The following is a 21,490-nucleotide window of genomic DNA, read 5'->3' as shown; positions in this document are numbered from 1 at the left end:
TTTGGCTTGGACAGTAAAAAAACGTGTTTTTCCTTATTCCCTCTACTTTCTCAAAACGCGTCTCACTAATTGAGCTGTCTGATTTGCTACTTATTAGGAGGTACATTCTTAAAAACGTAGACAATTTTATCAGAAAGACATTTTATGGCCAAAGGCGGTATGGTAAGATTCAAGAAGAATGAGAGTTCATTGTGTGCATAGGAGTATCTTTATCCTATGCTAGCAAAATGAATTATTTACAATGTTCGGTATTTTAGGACTAGTTTAGGCTCTATGTCCAAAGTTAGAGCACTCACCCTAATGGTGCTTATACTACGGCGGCGGTGGAACTCACATATTACAGTTGTTTTCTATGGTTGAATAAGCGTCCTTCTTAAGGTGGCCAATATACCCTTATCTCTTCTATAAGACAGCTTATTTCGGCTATATTAGTTTGAGCTAGGACTTTCTTGTTTCATTAAATTATGCTGAAATTCATCTTATTTGGTTTATTACAAGCGAGCGTGTTCCTCAAATCTCTCAACGGTATGAGTAACCTGCCTATCTTTGCAACAATCAAATGGCTTAGTCTACCGTCTATATAGTTTGGACAAGACTTTAATAAAGCAAACAGTCTTTATTAGTCATGTGAAGAAAGAACTCTAGTAGACTTAGTTGTCGGTTTCAGTTCAATGAAAATCGTCGATTTCAAAGCGATAGCGGCATGGCCATTGCAGAATTTTTCGGCTGCTTATTCCTGGCTTTCGGACCATCTTTTGCCATGTTTAACCTGACAATAGCCCATGATGCCAAACGATTCGTACTCATGGTGGCTGGTTCCTTCTTCTGGTCGGTGTCTTTTCTGCTTTCCGCAATTATCTGGTTCGTGGTTGTTCCGCTACGAGACAAGCTTGTGTTTGCATTAATCATTTCCGTTTTTATTCAGGTAAGTGCTTAGTTTGGTTTAGGGATGGATCCACATAACGAAAAAAATTTTTTCGTTGGAGGGCTTCCGCTATCTATTGTATAAATTTCTGCCCAAAATTGGACCCTTCTTGCGCTATCAGCCCAGTAGGCACATATCTGAGTACGCCACCGGCCTGGGCTTTGGAATCATGAGCGGAGTGTTTTCCTCGATCCAGATTCTGCGCGCATCGTTAGGACCAGCAACCTTTGGACTCAAAACCGGTTCCAGCTACTTGTTCGTGTTCAATGCGGCCCAATCTCTCTGCATGATATTGCTGCATACCTTCTGGAATGTGATATTTTTTAGCGCATTGGATACGAAGAACTATTTCCACGTTGCTTACGTGGTAGTAAGTCACCTGTTTGTATCGTGTGTGACTCTGCTGAATTCTCAGGGACTTGTTGCGGTCACCCTGACGGGGTCCTATCTGGTGCTGCTTGTCACCACGGTTCTAGCTTTTCGAGCTGCTGGAGGAACTTTGCATGGTTCTGGAAATTCATAACTAATTTCCGTAGAAGAAGATCTGGTTATCAACCTCTTGATTAAACTTTTTGATTCAGGTACCAATTTATCATTTATTATATCAGTGGTTTTTAAACGTTTTTCACTCACCGCCCCTATTTCGATATTTTTAAGTTCACCACCCCCCTAGGAGTATTTTCGAACAAATGTGTATACAAATGAAACAAAAACTTATAGTTTTGTGCTCTTTCACCGCCCCCAGGGGGGGCTGTAGGAATTATAACGAAAATCACTGGTTTATACCAATAGCACTCCAATAGTACTGACTGGTGTAACGCATTTCATAGTTCCTTAATAGACATTTTGTTTCATAATGTGAAATACCCTTTATTACACCTCAGTGAAAACCAGTTTTTAGCCTTTGGCAACGAGTCATTGGCTTTGATCCAAATTTTTTTTATTTGAAACTTTTGCCGATTTAATCTAAACAAACTTTCATCGTTTAACAAAATGTAAGCTATAAAAATCATATGTAGGTAGGAACTCTGTCCTGCTACAAGGAATCGCCCGATCCCGGGCATAGCTTCTTCATCTGTTGTCTCGGCCGGCACTGGGATGCGGAACCGCACATCTTCCCACTTCTCCCATTTAAAAAAATAACAATTCCAGTACCTCAACCATGTACCCATGGTACATGGTCTCCAATTTTCATTCAATCATTTGAATCTGGACTGCTTTGGAAATTGGAACCGCTGTCTAGGACTTTCGTTTTGCGGCCAAGTTGAGAAAAACGCTTCTTGTCTACTGCTAGACTCCCGTTTCCGTTTCCGTTGCTGTTATCCATCGTTTGCCCTTATTACATACCGAAGCTTTGAGCGTAAGGTTCGCTGACATAGTGAGCGTTGTAGTAGAGCTTCTTTGTTTTGCTTTTGGATAGGTTTCCAAAAGCCGATTCACACGATTTTCAAATCCTCTTTTAGAGCGGCCTTCCAGGCGCGCTGTTATATTTTTTGAATAAAGGGTGCCCACGATGAAATTGCTCTAACTTTTTAACCGTTGGGTAGAATTTAATCAAAATTTTGGTGGATTTAGTTCATAGTGCATTGTTAACATCCTGCAAGTTTTAAACTCCTGTGATCAAAACTCGCGGAAATGGGGTCGAAAGAACAGCTCGTGCGTGATAAAATTTTGCGCATTCATAACGAGAACAAGGATCTCTCGCATCGTTCCATCGCTAAAACGTTGGAAATCGCGAATTCCACGGTGTCGCGATTGATTAAGCGGTTCGAGGAACGATGGACCACCGATCGGAAGCCCAGAAGTGAAGGAAAAAGTATTCCGTACAACACCAAAAATCACAACCGCGTAGTTGGGGCCTTCAACCGAAATCCGAACGCCTCCGTTCAAAATGTGGCTAATGAGCTGCACCTAAGCCGAAGTTTTGTCCAGAAGGCCAAAACTAAGACTAGGCTTCGAACGTTCAAGGTACAAAAGGCCCCTAATCGCGACGAGAAGCAGAACAAGTCCGCCAAAATCCGTGCCAGGATGTTGTACCTCAACATGCTGACGAAAGTTGAATGCTTTATCATGGACGATGAAACATATGTTAAGGCAGACTAAAAACAGAACCCCGGCAACCTGTTTTTCACGGCCAAGTTCAGCGTTCAGGAGCATGTCCGCACCCAGAAGATGTCCAAATTTGCGAAGAAATTCCTGGTTTGGCTAGCCATCTGCACGTGTGGGAAGCGGAGTGCACCTTTCGTGACCTAGGGCACGATGATCGGACAGGTGTACATGATAGAGTGCCCTAGAAGCGGCTGTTACCTTCTTCGCAGTGGAAATCGTTGGGAAAGGGTTATTCCACGTCCGGGAATACCCACGGGTAGAGTGGCTCTCGACGCCGGGTGAGCCATTCAAGTCGGAGTAGGATGACGTCTCGTCGGAATCATCCGAGTCGTTGCGTTAAGTCCCGCGCGTGTGCCGTGACAGGCGCGAGTCTAGGATAAGCTGCTCTCGATCAGCAACACGACGGGCAAGGTGGCAAACCTCGAACCCTGAAGATAAGAGGTCGGGCCTCGAGTCGTTAAAGGAGAGGTCAGGCCTCAAAACTTCAGGCGGAGAGGTTTGTGTGGTCAACCCCGAGTATTTATAATAAGGGGTCGGGTCTCGAGTCGTAAGAGGAGGGATCTGGCCCCTTATCAACAAAAGGAGGGGTACAAGTGGTCACCTTGAGTCATTACGAGGAGAGGTCAGATTTCAAGTCGTTAGAGGAGAGATCGGGCCTTGAATCGTGCAGAGGAGAGGTAAACCTCGAGTCGATGCGAGGAGGGTTGGATCTCGAGTAGTTAGAGGAGAGATCAGGCATCAAGTCGCGAAGAGGAGAGGTTTGTGTGGGAATCTCGAGTCATTGCGAGGATATGTCGGTTCTCAAGTCGTTAGAGGAGAGTTCAGGCGTCGAGTCGTAAGGATGAGAGGTTTTGCTGAAAGTGGTCTCATTAATGAGTATTGCCTTGGAGCGCATTAGCGCGAATAGACCTCCCACCAGGCTTGTAAACCATCGACATTTTCTCTGACAGTTCGCACTATTCCTCTTTAATTTTTTCCTCCAAACTTTACAATTTGATAGACAAAATCAACAGCAAAACTATACATTTTTTTTTTAATTTCTGCTTTTTTCTTTAGGGATAAGCCAGTTGAAGTTAAGTTACATTGAAACCTCTTCTTCAATTGGCATAAAAACCCTTCAAATCAGTTTTACAATCATTCTACAATGGTACAATCCCAGTCAGTTGAACTCCTTCAAGGGATTACTATTTCTGGTTAAATAGCTATCAATTAACACTTCACATTCATCAGAATATTTATGAATGATTTTTTATGTTTCACTATAAATGCTGCATGGTTCTGGTGCACGTTGATCTAGAGGGGCAGGCCGTTGGCGGTGGAGGGTGGCGGCGAGATGTGGCGGTGGCTAGGGGAGGCGGAAGAGAAAAGCAAAAGAAATGTTATGTAAGATAGGAGTTTATCTTTCTTTTGAAGTTCAGCTTTAGGTGTTTTTTTGAAGTTGTCCGACAATTGAGGTACAGTGTGGGCAGGTGGTTGTATAGTTTTGCTCCGATGAACGATCATTTTCGGCGTCTGAATTTGTTGTTTGTTCGCGATAGAATGAAAGTAACGGCTCTTCTTGATGATCTTTCGTTCAGTTACAATTTTTCTCACGTGTACTAGCATCTGGAACTCGTACAACGCTCTTAAGGGTAGAAAAGAATCAGCTTTGTCAGCGTAAAGGAGGCGTGTTGGATACAGGTGTGATTTGCGTAATACTGCTTTAATACAGCGATTCTGGATAACTTGAAGTTCACGTAGAGTTGATTTACTGGCAGCTCCCCAACAGGAAACAAGATAGCTCAGTCTTGAGTGTACCATAGCAAAATATATTTTCTTTAGACAAGAAACAGGGATGAAAGCAGAATTTTTTCTAAGCAATCCACAGAACGTACTAAGCTTCTATTTTAAAGATGTTATATGGGCAGACCAAGACATCGTGAATTTTAGAACCAATCCAAGGAATGGATATTTCTTAACTTCCTCAATGATTTGGCCTTCAACTTTTAATGGATCGTGGGCTGGCGATGCATATCTTGATGATCGAATGAACATATGTTTCGTTTTGGAGAGATTCAGGGAGAGAAGGTCGGAGGTGAAATATTTTTAAGCAGCGAAATATCGTGCTCCATATTTACACGTATCACATTACAATTTCCACAGCGGTAGAAGAGTGAGGTATCGTCAGCAAATAAGCGAAGCTTCCCGTGGAGGTGCAATTATGCCAGATCATTGATTTTTTTTTTTTATTAGTTGTGAACCCAGGTGGTAAATCCAATTTACGGATTGCATTCCAAGGCACGGCGAGCCACCGCGTCCCCCCAGTTTGCTACTCTGGGTCCATGGGTGCAATTGGACGACTCATGATACAATGCTAAGGAACACTGTACCCCCTACGCCATAAAGTCCACCTGGGGCCACTGACCTTTGTTCCCACCTCGAACTGTTTGACACACTTTACTTCAATAGTGGGAGGTCATTTCGCGCTAGTGCGCTCCAAGGCAATACTCGTTTCCGAATCCTCTGTCAGCATAACCTCATTCTAACACAACTCGATGCGCGACCCCTCCTCTGACGAGTTAGGACCCGACACCTCATCGTGTGAATGAGGTCCCCACACAGCGCAACTACTAACTTTGTGAATCCTGTCCAAGATCCAGAAACACAAAGCGAGTTGTCGACGACACTTTCTCTGTTCAAACACGCGGGTAGGGGGGGTAAGCCCCCTAGGTCACGTGTAGGACTCAGACTCCTCCGAACTCACAAATAGTGTTGACTTAAGTCACCACTCAGCGCAACTACCCGATCTTCAAGTCGGGCGCTTGACCACCCGAAGCGCAGATCGGGCTATAGACCGCCCTCATCAGGTCACACTCGCGGTTCGGGCGCATCAATTCCCGAAACGCCAGATCATTGATGAACAATGAGAAAAGTATAGGACCTAGGATGCTACCTTGGGACACTCCTGGAGCAATATGCCCAAGGGAACTACACGCACCGTCAACAGTTGTATATTGCATTCAGTTGGTTAAATAACTTGATATTAAATCATTGGCGATTCCTCTTATACACAGGTACTCTAATTTTTACACAATTATACCATGATCAATGGAATCGAACGCTTTTTTCAGATTCAGATTTGTAGATCTCGCCATTTACTGTGCCCTTTGTTACGAAAGGCTCACTCAGTCCGCAAGAGCAGATGGCCTGCCAAACGAGATATTTGGAGGTGAACTGCGACATTCTTTGCATTCTGGACGTAGCTCTGCGACATGCCGATCTTTTTAGTCAAATCACCGCTTGAGACGTTGGGATTTGCTTTAATCATCCGCTTCACCTTTCCCTCCGTCTTTTTGTTCTCCGGTCTCGGTTTTCTTCCAGCTCCTTTGCCGTGGTCCAACGTCAACCGCTTCAATACTCTGGAGACGGTTGAATGGTGAATGTTCAACATTTTTCCCAACTGCCGGTGCGACAGGTCAGGAAATTCCATGTGTTTGAAAAGAATTTGTACTCACGACTCGCGTTGGTTCACCTCCATTTTCATTGAATCGACAACTTCGAGTTTGACAACATGTAAACAATACACATCAATGAGAAAGAGTGCAAAATTTGGTTGAATCTTACCCAATGGTAAAAAAAGTTATGCCCTGTTGAATGTGTCGCAATAATTTCGTGTTCACCCTTTATGTCCTAATGTATGAATTTAAACTTGTCCCTAACACGGACATCATGAACAACGGATTCGTCTGTGAGCGCTTCGAGGATAAGTTTAATCAAAACAGTTTAATTTAAATGGTTTATTAGTCCACTTTAGGATCTGGCCTACTAACGTGGATACTCTGTTAGTAGTAGAAACATACCGTTTTAAGTTACTTATCAGATGTGGTTGCTGTTTAAAAATTCTATAGCATTTTTTTTCGTTGGGCGTCGATCTATTTCAAATGTGATACCTGGAATTAGATATCTATAATAGAGGATAGGTTTCTTGATGCACCATTCGTCCATCGAGTTCAATATATACACTCACGTTACGCAGAACAAAAACACCCATATATTTTCCACATTTCCTAATCTTTCTCATTATTTTGCTTCATAAATAAACACTTTCAAATACCGTTCAACAGCACCCACGCTGGATTTTTTATTCAATATCTGCACTGCCTTCAACTAACTACATATTGCATGAATTTCATAGGATTAAATAGGCGCTCCTTAAAATGATTTGCAAGTCTAGTTAGCCCTCGTTCGTTTTATTCTTTCCTGGCAAATCAATCGTGGTTTGTGTAAGTATCCGGTTTTACATATGTTCATGTTGCGGTATAATTTCCTTATGGTCTCGTTTATTTTCCCTATTTTAGGCTCTAGCGTGCATGTGTTGTGAGTCATTTTTTCTTAAAGACTGATCTCATCCACTACTTACATAAGGGTTTACTGCTTTAAACGTGAAAACATTGCTCCCGCCTCTGTGCTTGTAGTTCACCGAGCCTATTGGTTTTGAGTTTTTGAACCGTTGAAAATTGAAAAGATCATTTAACAATATTTTTTACTTTGATTCTGGTGTGGTCGGTACAAGAAGCACCTTTTCTAATAATAAGTAAACGTGTTTGTGGTATGTTTTTCGATTCGAAGAAGTTTTGCTAGTAAAATTGATTTTTTTTGTTTTAATTCTGTCTGGGCAAACAATGGGTTTTCTCCAAAAATTCATTTTAATTAACATTCTACTAAGATTAATTTGGTTAATGATATTGTCGTATTACCTATCCCGTAAACAGAAAATTTTATTTTCGTTTCACAATATTAGATTTGAAACGTAACACAAGATTACATTTGGGAATCATAATGACTAGAGTTGGTCACCTTTCGTTGGAAAACGAGAAAGAATCTATATTTGGATCTATCGCATGAATCGGAAGGTATCTCTAAAAATGTCTTACTGCCAATTGTACGCACTCACTCGTGATGTCAGTTCACCTCTGATCCTCTAAGTAAAGTAAAGCCACCCACACATTTTAAAGTGTTGATGGTGTGTCTGCCGTTCTAAACATTTTAAGTAACTAGTAAACCCTGAAAACCAGAATGGAGGTTCTCACAGAATCGAAAAAACTTCATAAGAACTCGAAATTGACTTTAAGAATTCATTTGCCCTAGATAATGTGAAGTTGATTTGTGGTGAAAATTTACTAGGCTCAAGCCCATCATGTTATTACGAATATTTTTCTTGGTTTTTGATTCACTTCAAAAGAATCGATCACGCACTTTTTCATTTCAATTGTTTCTTCTACTACTGTACAGATGGTTTTTGTTTTAAAAGCTACTTTCTTGTCCTAGCACAACGTGTTTCATTCCTATTAGCTAAGGTTGGTTGTAATTATACTTTAGATAGTCCAATTGGTTAAGTAACAACTAAGTAATTTTGGTATAGCTTCTGTTCGCTCTACTATATAACTGTCCTCCACGTTAATCTGGATAATTTGCCTTCGAAAAACAGCGTAACAAAAATTTACTGCTCTACACTGAATGCAAAACTTGGTTATCTAATATTCGAATAGAAAAATATAAATAAAAGGAAAATAAACTGAAATCGGCGCTTGGCGACAGTTCAAGTTCATTCATTTTGCGACACATGTATAAGCTGGCATTCATATTTAAATTTTCTGGAATCATTGTCTCGATCACACACTATTCTAGCACTCACTGTTTTTACACCAAAGGGGAGGTAATTTTTCAAATAAGAATTAATTATTTTCTCCACCCGTTATACAAACTTAAGCCCCCAATGTACACTCAAATATACAAAATTTATTCTGCAACTAAACTATAAGGTACCTCTGCCGGTACCCATTTAAATTTTTGACGATCCTCGCCCTGTTCCGACCACCGAAAAAGGAGTCCTGCTTAATTTAACCTTTGTGATCATTCAATGTGTGTGTGTGTATGTATGTTCAGTCCAGGTGTTTGTACATGTCATCCAGTTGCGGGGCAAAGTAGTTCTTGATCTGCGGCCGCCGGCTCTTGAACGTTGGCGTCAGCAGACCGTTTTGCACCGAGAACGGATCCGGATGTAGGTAGATGTCTTTGACCTGTGGAAGGGGAAGAACCATGTTTAGTTACCCACTCTTTTATTTAGTTTCTTTTGGAGTAATTATTTTGGTGATTAAGGCTCCTGGGAACTGTTTTTTAATGTTCCTAGGTAACTTTAATTCGGCGATATGTAAGGTACACCGGGGCAAGTGCAAACGGTTTTCACCATAGTTCAACTGTCACATGTCCTAGAAAAATATGTATATGTTCAAAAATCATCAATTATCGTTCGTTGCATCACTAAAATAGTTCTCAACAAATTCTTGTTGGAAGTGAAAAATTAAAAAATGTTGGTAAAAAGTAACGGTGCTTTTGTGAAAAAATTTCAAAATTTGCACTTGCCCCGTTTATGGGGGCAAGTGCAAACGCAATACTTTTTCCAAACTAATTCACAGATGAGTCAGTGTATCGGTCTTAAAATGAATTGAATACATGTTCCGGTACGTTTTATCAACTTTGATTGATATGTTTGCTGTTTTCTTGCAATATTGATAACTTTTTGGAACTCCATTTTTGGTGACTGTTGTTTTAAGCAAAAGACCTTCATTTACTAATGCATTAAGGAGTTTCGAACATCCGCTTCAGATACAACACTTTGGATACCCCTCCTGACCATTTTAATATAATGCTGAACCATTTTGGTGATGAATTTTCTGAAATGGCTTATGTTGCATGGCTTAAAGGTGCGTTTGCACTTACCCCGGTAGTGTCGTTTGCACTTGCCCCACAGTGTGGGTTGACAAGAACAAATATTATTTTCACAACTTTCGGGGTGTAATGAAAATTTATTATAAATTTTCTGCTTTCACTTGAATATCGATCTCAAACACTCACCTTTTAACGAAAATTCGGATTTGAATGCCCTTTTTTGTAGCCAAAATATGCAAAACAAAAACACACTGTTCATGTCTAGTACGAACTTGAATTCGTGTGTGATCAAACAGTGCCGTGTTTTTAGTGAAAAATTCAAAGAAAGTTTTGTTTATCTATGTCAGATTGTTTGTTTGGGTCTAAACAACAATTTCTAGAAGAAGAAATATTTTTTACTTTTTTTGTAACAGAGAAAAGATGAACGTTTGCACTTGCCCCGAGTTTGCACTTGCCCCGGTGTACCTTATGTAAAATTTTAAAATATATTCTGTGGTTATTTTGGTTAAGACCCAATTATTCCCACGATCCAACTCTGGAAGAAAATCGTGGGTATGATCGTTGTTCTTTTTTTAATACAGAAAAAAAAACAATTAAGGCCTCTAAAGCCTAGTCCAGAGTTGAAGACGGTTGGTCTCGAAACACAGAGATTTTCTCATGTTTCCAGCAAGTTGTTGGAGTTTATCTCACAACGTAAATCGCAGTTCAAATAGCCTTCAATTGGACTAGGCTTAACTAATGAACTTTGGAATCTTCCGTTTACTTACAGTATTCAAAAATGTAAAGAATAGGCCAACTACATAATACATAATTTATACCATCGTACCTGTTCGAATGACTTGAGTCCGGTCTCTCTGCCCATACGCAGCATATCGTTCAAGATCAACGTTTTAACTTCCCGGTTGTTGCATAACACACTGAGCGTTCCAGGAATTCCGTTTTGAATAGCCCATAATTTCACGGCATCAACATCTGGCACAACTATCGCCACAACGCAACTCTACAGAGAAAAATGTGATTATTTTAATGATGCTCTTTCAATTCTAATTTTCCTCTTACCTTCAGACTTTCACCATGCACGAATGCCTGCTCAACGTACATACTCCTAATGTAAGCGTTTTCGATCTTTTCCGGCACGATGTACTCGCCCTGGCTCAGCTTGAATATGTGCTTCTTCCGGTCGATTACCTTCAGCGTTCCGTTCGGTAGCCACTGACCGATATCCCCGGTGTGGTGCCAGCCATCTTCGTCGATCGTTTCAGCGGTCCGAACCGGATCCTTGTAATAGCTGAAAGATTAAATCATATGTAAACAAATCAAATTGATTAAGGAAATATTAGTTTGCCTTACCCAATGAAAACGTTAGCACCCTTGACGCAGATTTCACCCTGCTGCTGCGAGGCGTAGTACTCCATCTCAGGAACATCAACCAATTTGATCGAATTGCAGGCTACCGGTGGACCGACGTGTCCAGGGACGAAATCTCCCTGCACCGTAAGAGTAATCGGAGCTGTGCATTCCGTTTGGCCGTAGCCTTCGCAAATCAGACTTCCTAGGGCAGCTCTGCAGAACGTCAGGACAGTCGGAGACAGAGGAGCCGAACCGACCACCATCAGTCGCAATCGTCCTCCGAAACCTTCCTGGATTTTCCGGAATACAACCTTGTCCCAGATGCTGGACCGCCGAATGATACCTCGCTTGATCTCCGCTTCCTTGGCGTTCAAGGCCATCCGAAGCAGCATTTTCTTCACCGAAGACCGTTCGGCCTCTGCGAATACCTTATCGTACACCCGATTCAGCAACCTGGGAACCGCCGGCATCAGGGTAGGCTTCAGAGCCTTCAAATCACTAGTCAGTTCCTTGATATCCCCAGAGTAGAATCCGACCGCTCCACCGTTATAGTACACCGCATTCTCACAGCACCTTTCCAGCATGTGGGCCAACGGGAGGAACGAAATCATCACGTCGCCAACGCGTGGCTTGTGAGGTCCCAGCTGAAGCAGGACTCCTACGCAGCCGGACACTACATTCATGTGGGATAACATGACGCCTTTCGGATTGCCGGTGGTTCCCGAGGTGTAGCAGACGGTGCAGAGGTCCGACGGTTTCGGTTCCATTTCCGGGAAGTTCTTCGAGGCGCCCAGCTTTTCCACCTCGTCGAAGGTGTGCAGTTCGATGCCAAGGTTTTTGGCCCGCTGGTGCGTCGCCGGTCGGATCTCCTTCATGACCACCAGTTTCCGAAGGGATCTGCAATAACGAATGGTTTAAGTAGGCGTTAAATGGAAGGGTTTAACTGGGTAGCGTAATTGAATAGTAAATACTGGCAGTAATTGAAACTACGAACGACTTTAAGTAAGTTTAATAAAAATGCAAGCTTACAACAACGAGAACGCATTGAATATACAACGATGAACTATATAAACAAAGCGCATATTAACAATTAAAACATTGCTGTCATTTTGAGAAGAGCTTGATCTATAATTTAACTTGTGTGTAATATCAATATGTCCATTTTTTTATATATCGGAAGCGTGAAAGTGAGCTCAATTTTGGAGTAGAGTATACCTTTAACTAATATTTTGAATTTAAAGATCTTACTTAAATATTTAAATTACATAGCTACATGTGATGCCGTGGTATAGTGATGAAAAAAAAGTTATGCAGGGGTATCATTTCTATTCGGTTTAAAAGAAAATAATACTAAATTTGAAACAAGCTAACAAACCAAATGAATTTAAAATATTACAGAGTTAATTCAATCAATGAAGATTAACCACCAAGAGTCTTATTTATTAATTAATCTCAACGACCTTATCGGTAAGTGTTATGTCCTTTTATTAAAGACATTTCAAGATTTAAAATAAAAGACAAAAAGAAGAAGATTAGAATAAAAATGGCAGGTGTTGAAAATGGGGGCCGGACATTCGGCCAAAGGCCGATAGGCCGAAAGATGTTAGGCCGAAGGTCGCTAGGCCGAATGGGTTAAAAGGCCGACGGATGTTCGGCCGAATAGGACAAAAGGCCGAATGGGACATTAGGCCGAAGGTTATTTGGCCGAATATTATTTGGCCGTATGGATGTTAGGCCGAATAGTCATTAAGCCGAATGGACTATAGGCCGAATGGTCATTAGGCCGAATGGTCGTAAGGCCGAATGTTCGTAAGGCCGAATGGTCATTAGGACGAATGGTCGTAAGACAGAATGGACGATAGGCCGAATGGATGCTACAAGGTCGTTAGGTCGAATAGCCTGACCATTCGGCCTATCCCATTCGGCCTTGCTTGCAGACAAGTGTAAAAGATTTCTTATTGACCTAGCAACCATTTATGACGATCATTCAGCCTTATGACCATTCGGCCTTACGACCTTTCGGCCAAGTATTCATTTGGTCTTACGACCATTCGGCCTCATGGCCATTTCGGCAACAGCATTCGGCTGGATAACCGTCGGCCGAATAACCCATTCGGCCTTGTGGCCTGTTCGGCCAGATAGCCCATTCTGCCTAACGTCCATCGGCTGATTGACCTTCGGCCGAATGGCTTTCGGCCTCATGACTTTCGGCCGAATGATCCAGCCTCGTTGAAAATGAGGGAGAAGATATTTTTTTAAAGAAGTGTTTTCATCACATACCTACATAACTTTTGTTCAAGCACGGATCAGAGGAATGCAACCTTATACAAGCCGTGTGGAGAGCATCTCTCAGGTTTAAACTTTTTCGGTCAGATTTAAGCTTTTTTTTATTAGATTTAAGCTTTCATTTTCAATGCTATCAAGGAAACAAAAGCTCAAATCTGATAAAAAAAGCTTAAAAACGAGATTCACTAACACTTTGTATGTAAATAGATGTTGGTCACACATTTTATAGAGTAATCGTATAAAGTTGCATCCCTGTGGCACGTTTCAACTTTTTCGAAGTGGTTCAATCCTATCCGATTCTGTCACTTCAAAAATGTGGATCCGTGCTTGAACCAAAGTTAGGTAGGTTGAAAAATGCTTCTCAAAAATCTCTCCTCGCTCATTTTCAATAACTGTCATGTTTCTTCTAATCTTTTCTATCCATCTATAATTTTTAAATCTTGGAATGTTCTTACTAAAAGCACATAACACTCAACGATAAGAGTAAAACTCAATTAATAAGTAAACTTTACTATTGAAAACTTTTTATACAGAATTGAAAACAACTTTATTCCAATTTTGAGGTTTGACGTTGATTTTTCAGGTAAGGAATTCAACATATGTTCAGGGTTTTTGTTGAAATTATGAAATCGTAGCGTGGGAAATTTTATCCAAGTGACGACGAAAGCTATGTTTAACATGTATTGATTTCATAAAAGTTAAATAAAAAAGTTAAAAAGGAACGACAACAAAAGCAACTTTAAATAGCATGCATAAAAAGGAATACTTTGATAAATTTAAAAAATGCGTAGAATAGTTTTCATAGAATTTTGATAATCAACAAAGTTTAAACTGTCCAGTAGTAAACAGAACGGCTTTGAGAGAGGCATATGTATTTATGTATTACTAATCAGGGTTTCTTTTAACACGAATATCTGGTTAACTTTATTTTATTGGCCAATAAGGGTTTTTTTATACAGTTCAATTCGAAACAATAAACATATAGCTGAACAATATGAAACTGATTGAGAAATACCTCATCATCATCGGAGTTCCCTTTTCAATGATTTCATTATCAGAAACCCTAGAAGTATAGATAAAACGGCAGAAAAAAATGGTCTATAAGTGAGTTGACGGCGACTGCAATTCAAAATGTATTATTTGGAAAGGAGATACAACAAGTCATGTTGTAAGTATTCAAATTATTATTAAATTTTGTTAAGAAGAAATAAAATAATAAAAAAGATTAAACAAAAGGATATTTATAATCTTTCGATGAAAAGATTTTTTTTTAAATGCATACGAAATATTGAAAAAAGGCTGAGAGCAAACAAATAATTTTGTGACCTCAGTTTAAACAAATTTTCATATAGAATTTCAATATTAGAGTTTTTTTAAAGATTAGATACTAAACAATCAAGAGTTTTAATTCAATCTATAGGATCAGATTAAGTTGGTACTCGAAATAAAATATGTTGATTACAGAATATGAAAAATAAAGTTAAAATAAAAAAAAAATAATGAGTAAATTCTTCATGAAATTAAAAAAAAATGATCAATTTTTGAGCACTCCTTTCCGAGGTAATTTTATTTCAGTTAGCATTGTGTTTCAAAAAACACTTTCTATTAAAAGCACAAATAATTTACAAAACCTAATACTGTAAGACGAAAATAAATAGGTAGTCTAAATTCAGGATAAACAAGGATGGATGAATAAGTAGATTCGATTGATCAAAAACGCTCACTGAAGAAGATAGTAAGTTGCTATTGAAAAACCGGTATCTGAACTTTTCTTATACCGTGGTTGAATTAAATGGAATCTTTCGATCGGTCATGAGAATCCCGGTCACGGGCATTCATAGTTCAATTTCTGGAGTTTGGTAGTTTTAGAATCATTTCCTCGGGAGAAGTGCGATTGGAGTAGGAGATGAGTAGAAAGAAATATCTTTGAGGAAACATTGAGTTTCATTGAGATCCTGGAAGTGTTTGTGTTCGTTTTGTCTATAAAAAATAAACAAAATACGGCGAATTCAAGTTGACCACTTTATGATCCGAACACCTTTTAAAAGTGTGGGATACAATAATTGTATTTACAGGTTGAAGCGCTCTGTATTTTTTACATTGGTCACAAATAATCAAGAGACATAACTGAAAAAACTAAAATAACATATTATTTCCAGCTCGTTTTTTGGTAAATCAAGAATCTCCTATTGCTTTTTCCCGTTTTGTGATTCAATCACTTTACTTCTTCTACCGTTCATGAGCTGAACCAAAAAAAAGTAGATTTTATCGAGAAAAACCGAAATTCACCAAAATGTCTAAAACTGCGAAATATTGAAAGGTACTGGTATTATCGATATACGACTTTAGAAACATGGTACATAAGCCACCATCATGGTAAACTCGAATTGATTTAGTCAAATATGCCACTTGTTTATACGGATATGGCCTGGATATATGGTTGAAAGTTTTGAAAATAAATGCCCGGCTTTTGCCAGGTTTTCAGGTAAAACTTCTCTGATACATAAGGGAAAAATACTGACAGATTGACCTTAACCGGCTTATTGTACGTTTATTTTGCAGAGATGGTCTGCTGACTAAAAAAACTGAAAAATAAGAAATAGGGCACGTATACAAATTAAACGTCGAAAAATTAGACGAATTTATGTGTAATGTATTGGAAATCTTTAAATTTGAATATTATTTTTCAACGAAAATTTAACAATATTAGCCGAAAATGATATTGTATGTCACCTAATCATAGTCAGTAGTAATTGAAGTAACCGGTATATTAGTAGTTTTTAAATAAATAAACCTTTCTTATAATTTAAACTAGGGATAACTATAGTTAAACAGGGTTTTCTTGTAGGATTAAAAATACACACGTCCAGTTCTGTTGGCAGTCAGGAAACAAGAGACTGATCTTCTTTATTCAGATTATTAACAGAGTTCGCCAGCGAACTCTTTGCTCTTGGTCGACTATATTCATAGAAGGGGATCGAGCCTAAATATCGAAAAGCTGATTTGTCGACTACAACAGTAATATTTGAATAATTTAATTTGTTTTATTTGTGGAATTTTTAAAGCCCTTTTACGATTCACAAAAACCTAAGAAAAATCCTATTTTGTTTGAAACGGTGTGGTTCTATTTTTTTCATTTCCGTTCGAAAGGCTAAGCAACTATGTATAGCACAACAAAAACTTGAAATGAGGAAAATACTTTTGTTTTTGGTACGCTTGTCTATTCAGCGATGCACATTGAATCGTTATTAAGACTTATTGATAAAAGTTGTATTATAAGCGATTTTTTGAGAAGTTTTTTCACAATTTCAACTTGCTTGGCTGATATTTGTTTCTACGGAGGGCAATTTTCCGGATTTTTTTGGATAACGTGCCGCTACCCAGCATACATTTTTGTAGGAATATTTCGCAACAAACTTTGTTATACGTTTCATATACATTATAGAGTCATTGCATAAAACCCGAAAAAACAGCATTTACCTACCAAAGTCGAGGCATAATATGTGCGTACATATTTTTAACTTCTAGCTTAAGCAATAAGCATTTTATAAATTGGATATTCAACACCTTATTCGTACACCCTGAAAGTATGCGAGAGAGCGCAAGTTTTGCTCTCTAAGCATGCAAACCGTTGCCAGCGACAATATTTGCTGCTTTTTTCATTGGACAGTTTTCCGAATGAACCATCTGCTTTTTTTAACAATCTGGTTGCACTGCTTATCGCAGAGAGAACAACACACCGAAAATAATGAAAAGGTAAAATTTACCGAGATAGCAAGGTGAACGCTCGTGGAAGCCAAAAAGATAACTTCTACCTCTTCGAGGTGAAACTCACCTCACAGCGAAGTCAAATTTACCTGAATAGAGGTTGGAAAAAAGGTACAATTCACCGAGAAAAAAGGTGAATCCGAAAAAGGTAAATCTTACTTACTATTTGCCGAACCCGTAAATTGAGGTCAAGCTGTTTTGTCGTTCAGGAAGGAAGTTTTGCTTCGTGCCCAACATGTGAAAATCGGAACAGAATGGTAAGTGTTTTCTTAGATATCATTAAGTTTTGCTGGTACTCGTCATAATACTTTGCTTTTGTTTCAGATCGGTCCACAGAGCTTCGAAGTCTATACCACGTCATCCTCCAGACATCATTTCGGAAAAGCCGGATCTGACCGGACCGAAGGGACCTGCAGGAGGATTCAGCGGCCATAGTGGCTCGGAAGAACGCGAAAGCCGAATTGCCACAAGCCTGGCGAAGAAAGGACTTGGCTCAAAAAATTTTTAAATACGGTGATACATTTCAAAAATAAATTAAAGGTAAATATCCCTATTTTTTTAAATAAATATCAATTTTTGAATGAATTTTGTATTTATTTTCATTGAAGAAATTAGTTAATCCAACTAGCATTTACCTTTTAAATCAGTGAATGGGAAAATGGTATTGTTTACCATTTTTCCAGGTGAATGCTAAGAAGGTAAAAAAAATCATCTCGCTTCTCGGTAAATTTTACCTTCTTTTTATTTTCCGGGCAATGTAGTTTTCTTATCTCCCGCGCGAGAGAGCAAATTTGCAAACATGGCGGACTTTTTATCAAATTCGATTTATACCGACTTTAAGTGAGGATTTTTACGATCGTTAACTTATTTTGTAGGAATTGCAATTCACATTAACATTATAAACGATTTGAGCTATCATTCTTATGCGATTTTGTGTTTGCTGGGTATTAAATCTTCTCCTTTTCTGATAAAATGTATCCAGAAAAGATGTTGAAAAACCTATAATTTCACAGACTTTTTGGCAAATTTCGTCAAAAATCGAGGTTACAGTATACAATCTTTTTTTTTTTAATTTGGATTTACAGATATCAGATGATAAATTCAATTTAGATACTCCTGGGAAAGATTTTTTAACAATGATCAATCGAAATCATATGTTGATAAAGGTAATGCAAGTTGATATTATCCAAGAAAAATGACTCAATTTGCCCAAATTTGTGGTTATAGTATGGCAGAAAACCAAATCAATTTTTGAGTAATAGAATAAAAAATTATTTTATCATCAAAAGCTTAGAAATATTTTTGCAGTGTCTTTAACGCTGATTCATGACGTTTTTAAGAGCCAATGAATGAAGCATATTTTGCCCAATTTCATAGAATAATTAAATTTTCCAAAAAATAATTTGCCTTCAAAAAACTGTATCTTTGACAGAGCTAAAAAAAATGTACTCAATTTTCAACTTTAATTAAAAATGACTGTGTTTATTATTAGTCTTCTGATTATTTATTTCTCAAGATAAATTGAGATACCAATATTAAGATTTAGACATGATTATAGAATATTGAACATTATAATATTTGGTAAAGATCCGATTCGGCCCGGATTTCGTTGAAAAAAGGTCCGGATTTTACTTGGATTTATTCACTTCATTAACAAAATCAAACTAAAAACTCTAATTGACAATTTTTTTTATGTTTGCGTTCAAAAAATATTTTTTAAGCAATTTTAATCAAAATAATAATGAAGAGTTATGTAACAGCCTAAAATACGATTTAAAAACTACTGATGTCTTACGTTGACAAAGAATCTATTTTAAGTGTATTTATTCTGAATTTTTGTTGAATGATTCCTGGAGTTTGCCCAAATTTGCTGGGATCTGGCCAGGATTTTGGGTTGAAAATTATGGAGTTCAATGCTCGAATTTTTCTTTGTTTTTAGATAAAATAGCCCGGATTTGCCCGATGCAGATACGTGAGAGAATTTTTTTTACAACTTTGGTTTAGTATGGACTAGTATTTTGTTATGATAAACATTCTATCTTAGAAAAAAGTGAAGAAATAAATACGGCCCGTGGGCCAGAGGTTGCTCAGCCCTGGTTTAGGTCATTAGACCCTAACCCAGAAGGAAGGTTAAATCAACTATCAATACCTTTATTCTGGTGTTATCTCGAATTTAATTTAATTAAACAATAAATCTCAATGAACTTAAATCTGATGTCGAAGTTAATAAATCTTTAATGAAACTAATCAATACGTGCCAAAAACTGATGTTTTAAAAAGTTCAATAAAACTTACGCTGGAATCAGTGGCTCATATTTTTTAAGGAATTATTTCAGGATTTTTTAAATTGTTCTAAGGCGAACGTTAAAAATGCACAACAGTACTCACTTGGACGCTTTGTCGAGTATCAGGTTCACTTTCTTGTCATCTTCCACCACGACTACGCTAATTTCGGTTTGGCTAATGATAAACGCACATGCATCCGGTCCCAGGGTGTCGTACAGTGGAACCACCACCAGCGAGTAACAGTAACAGCCCTGCTCGAACAGGATCCACTCGGGCCGGTTGGTCGAATAGATTCCGACGAAGGTTCTGGGTCCGGGACGAAGGCCCAGAGCAATTAGGCCGGAACCAAAATTTTTCGCCCGCAGTAGTGCCTCGTTGAAGTTCATCCACTAAAAAACACGGGAGAAGTTCGATTGATAATTTTTAGAGTGAAATGTGGACAGAGCTCACCTGATAGGGGGAATGCGAGTTGTCTCTCCAGCCCAAACAGGGACCATTATTTGATTCGATGACCCCTTTCCGGAACATTTGGTACAGTGTGCGGGCATCATCGGAGATGCAGCTGATGTATTTGCCATCCTTGGCTTCCTTGTAGAACTTGGACACGTGAATTTGTTCAGGGCCCTAGAAGAAAAAAGAGATAACTCAGGTTAAAGCCCGTCGTGCTCTTCATTGTTTGCGGTTGTTTTGTCGCATTATGGCAGCTCTCTGGAGCCACCAGCAGCCAGACCCGGATGAATAGACATGGGATCATTTATCAAATTTATGCAGCTCTGGGGTTAATCATGACGACATGCTAGCTGAATTCTCTCAAAAAATGTATACCTAACAATATTTATAGGAAACATTTGTTTGCAAGTGTTGGTTTTTGAAAAATAGTGGGACAGGTTTTGATAATGGCTCTATAAAGACCTCAATAAATCTCAAATAAGTTGAGAAAGCAATAAAGAACTACAAATGACAGAAATTAAACCTCTGCACAGGTGTGATTCAGAACAACCCCAGCTTGAACAATCATTTGTATCTTTTTCCCTACTAATAAAGCTGTGCTTGACCAGCGAGCGAAAGTCGACGGTTTTAAGCGGAACCAGTGGGTGGTTGTATCATTTAGCGACTATTTTCTATCATCATTTGTCCAGCGCAGATGTAAACATTGTGGGATGTTTTTTTTTCGACTACCGGTACCAGCAACTGCTGCTGCGGCGGCAAAATAAACAGCCCGCACTAACATCTGGATGAAATTAAGTGACGGTTTATTGTTTTTACTGGTAGTCAAGAATGTTAAACATATTTCAAAAACTGCCATAAGGGGTTTGGACGATAAATATTGGGATAAATCGAAACGATTTATGTGTTGAAAACATCATAAATCTGCTGTTTGATTTTTCGAAAGTGTTTTGTTAGAAAAGAAGTGAAGTCAAGTTGATGTAGAGTTCAAAAGGAAGTGACACCATTGTTTATATTCAAAAGCAAATTTTAAATAAAATAATACCAAAAAACGACTTTTTACAAAAAACTAATTCGTAATTTTTAGATAATTTTCTCATTTTTACGGAGGACCTTTATTTTAAGTTAATCATAATTTATTGAAAGTCTAAACTAAGTTTTTGAAGCGCATCTCCAATCAAGCTAGTCATAAGATTCCCTATATTTAGTTATGGAACTTCTAGACCAGGATGGCGACTTTTGATATTTTTATCTTAAAATTATCGGAATGAGAATGGTAGAGGAAAAATAAGTATATCTTTTCCTTTTTCACTACAACAAAACGAAGCTTTCTAAACCGTTGGGGTTACCCCTCATGAGAGTCCAAAAAATGTTATTCTCTAAACTCAAAATTTCAAATTCGTAATCAAAATTGATGAACGATTTAAGAGAATTAAGAGTAACAATCTCGACTCAAAACTAAGACAAAAACCTTGAAATATTATTCCACGTCCACAATTCTACTATAGTTTTTCAAAAAATTTATCACTTGTTGATAGATATTTAAAGACTGTACTCGGAAAGCGCTTTCAAAAGTTATTCACAAAAGAAGTTGGTGCATGAATTTTTAAA

General features: G+C 38.5%; 2 protein-coding genes across 8 annotated transcripts in view; one reads left to right on the top strand and one right to left on the bottom strand.

The window, feature by feature from the left end:
* Window positions 1-703: 703 nt before the first annotated feature.
* LOC129743300 (gamma-secretase subunit Aph-1-like) lies at window positions 704-1,448 on the top strand. Its single transcript, XM_055735286.1, has 2 exons — window positions 704-925; window positions 1,047-1,448. Exons 1-2 carry the CDS (start codon window positions 704-706, stop codon window positions 1,446-1,448), a joined length of 624 nt encoding a protein of 207 aa, XP_055591261.1.
* A 5,676-nt stretch (window positions 1,449-7,124) lies between these two features.
* The window catches only part of LOC129744058 (long-chain-fatty-acid--CoA ligase 1), a 107,326-nt gene continuing 92,960 nt past the window's right edge, over window positions 7,125-21,490 (bottom strand). For 5 of the 7 annotated variants that reach the window (XM_055736389.1, XM_055736391.1, XM_055736392.1 and 2 more), the window contains 7 exons: window positions 19,883-20,056; window positions 19,535-19,821; window positions 14,394-14,441; window positions 11,093-11,989; window positions 10,802-11,030; window positions 10,569-10,742; window positions 7,125-9,093 (listed from right to left, as the gene is read on the bottom strand). In XM_055736389.1, the coding sequence (XP_055592364.1) occupies window positions 8,956-9,093; window positions 10,569-10,742; window positions 10,802-11,030; window positions 11,093-11,989; window positions 14,394-14,441; window positions 19,535-19,821; window positions 19,883-20,056 (1,947 nt within the window). In that variant the 3' untranslated portion in view covers window positions 7,125-8,955. The remainder of the gene's footprint in view (window positions 9,094-10,568; window positions 10,743-10,801; window positions 11,031-11,092; window positions 11,990-14,393; window positions 14,442-19,534; window positions 19,822-19,882; window positions 20,057-21,490) is intronic. The other 2 variants (XM_055736393.1, XM_055736396.1) reach the window with 1 other exon arrangement.

The sequence above is a fragment of the Uranotaenia lowii genome, chromosome 2 (assembly GCF_029784155.1).
Source record: "Uranotaenia lowii strain MFRU-FL chromosome 2, ASM2978415v1, whole genome shotgun sequence".
NCBI lineage: Eukaryota > Metazoa > Arthropoda > Insecta > Diptera > Culicidae > Uranotaenia > Uranotaenia lowii.
The sequence above is the reverse complement of the archived record's forward strand: the minus strand, read 5'-3'. Positions and strand labels throughout refer to the sequence as shown.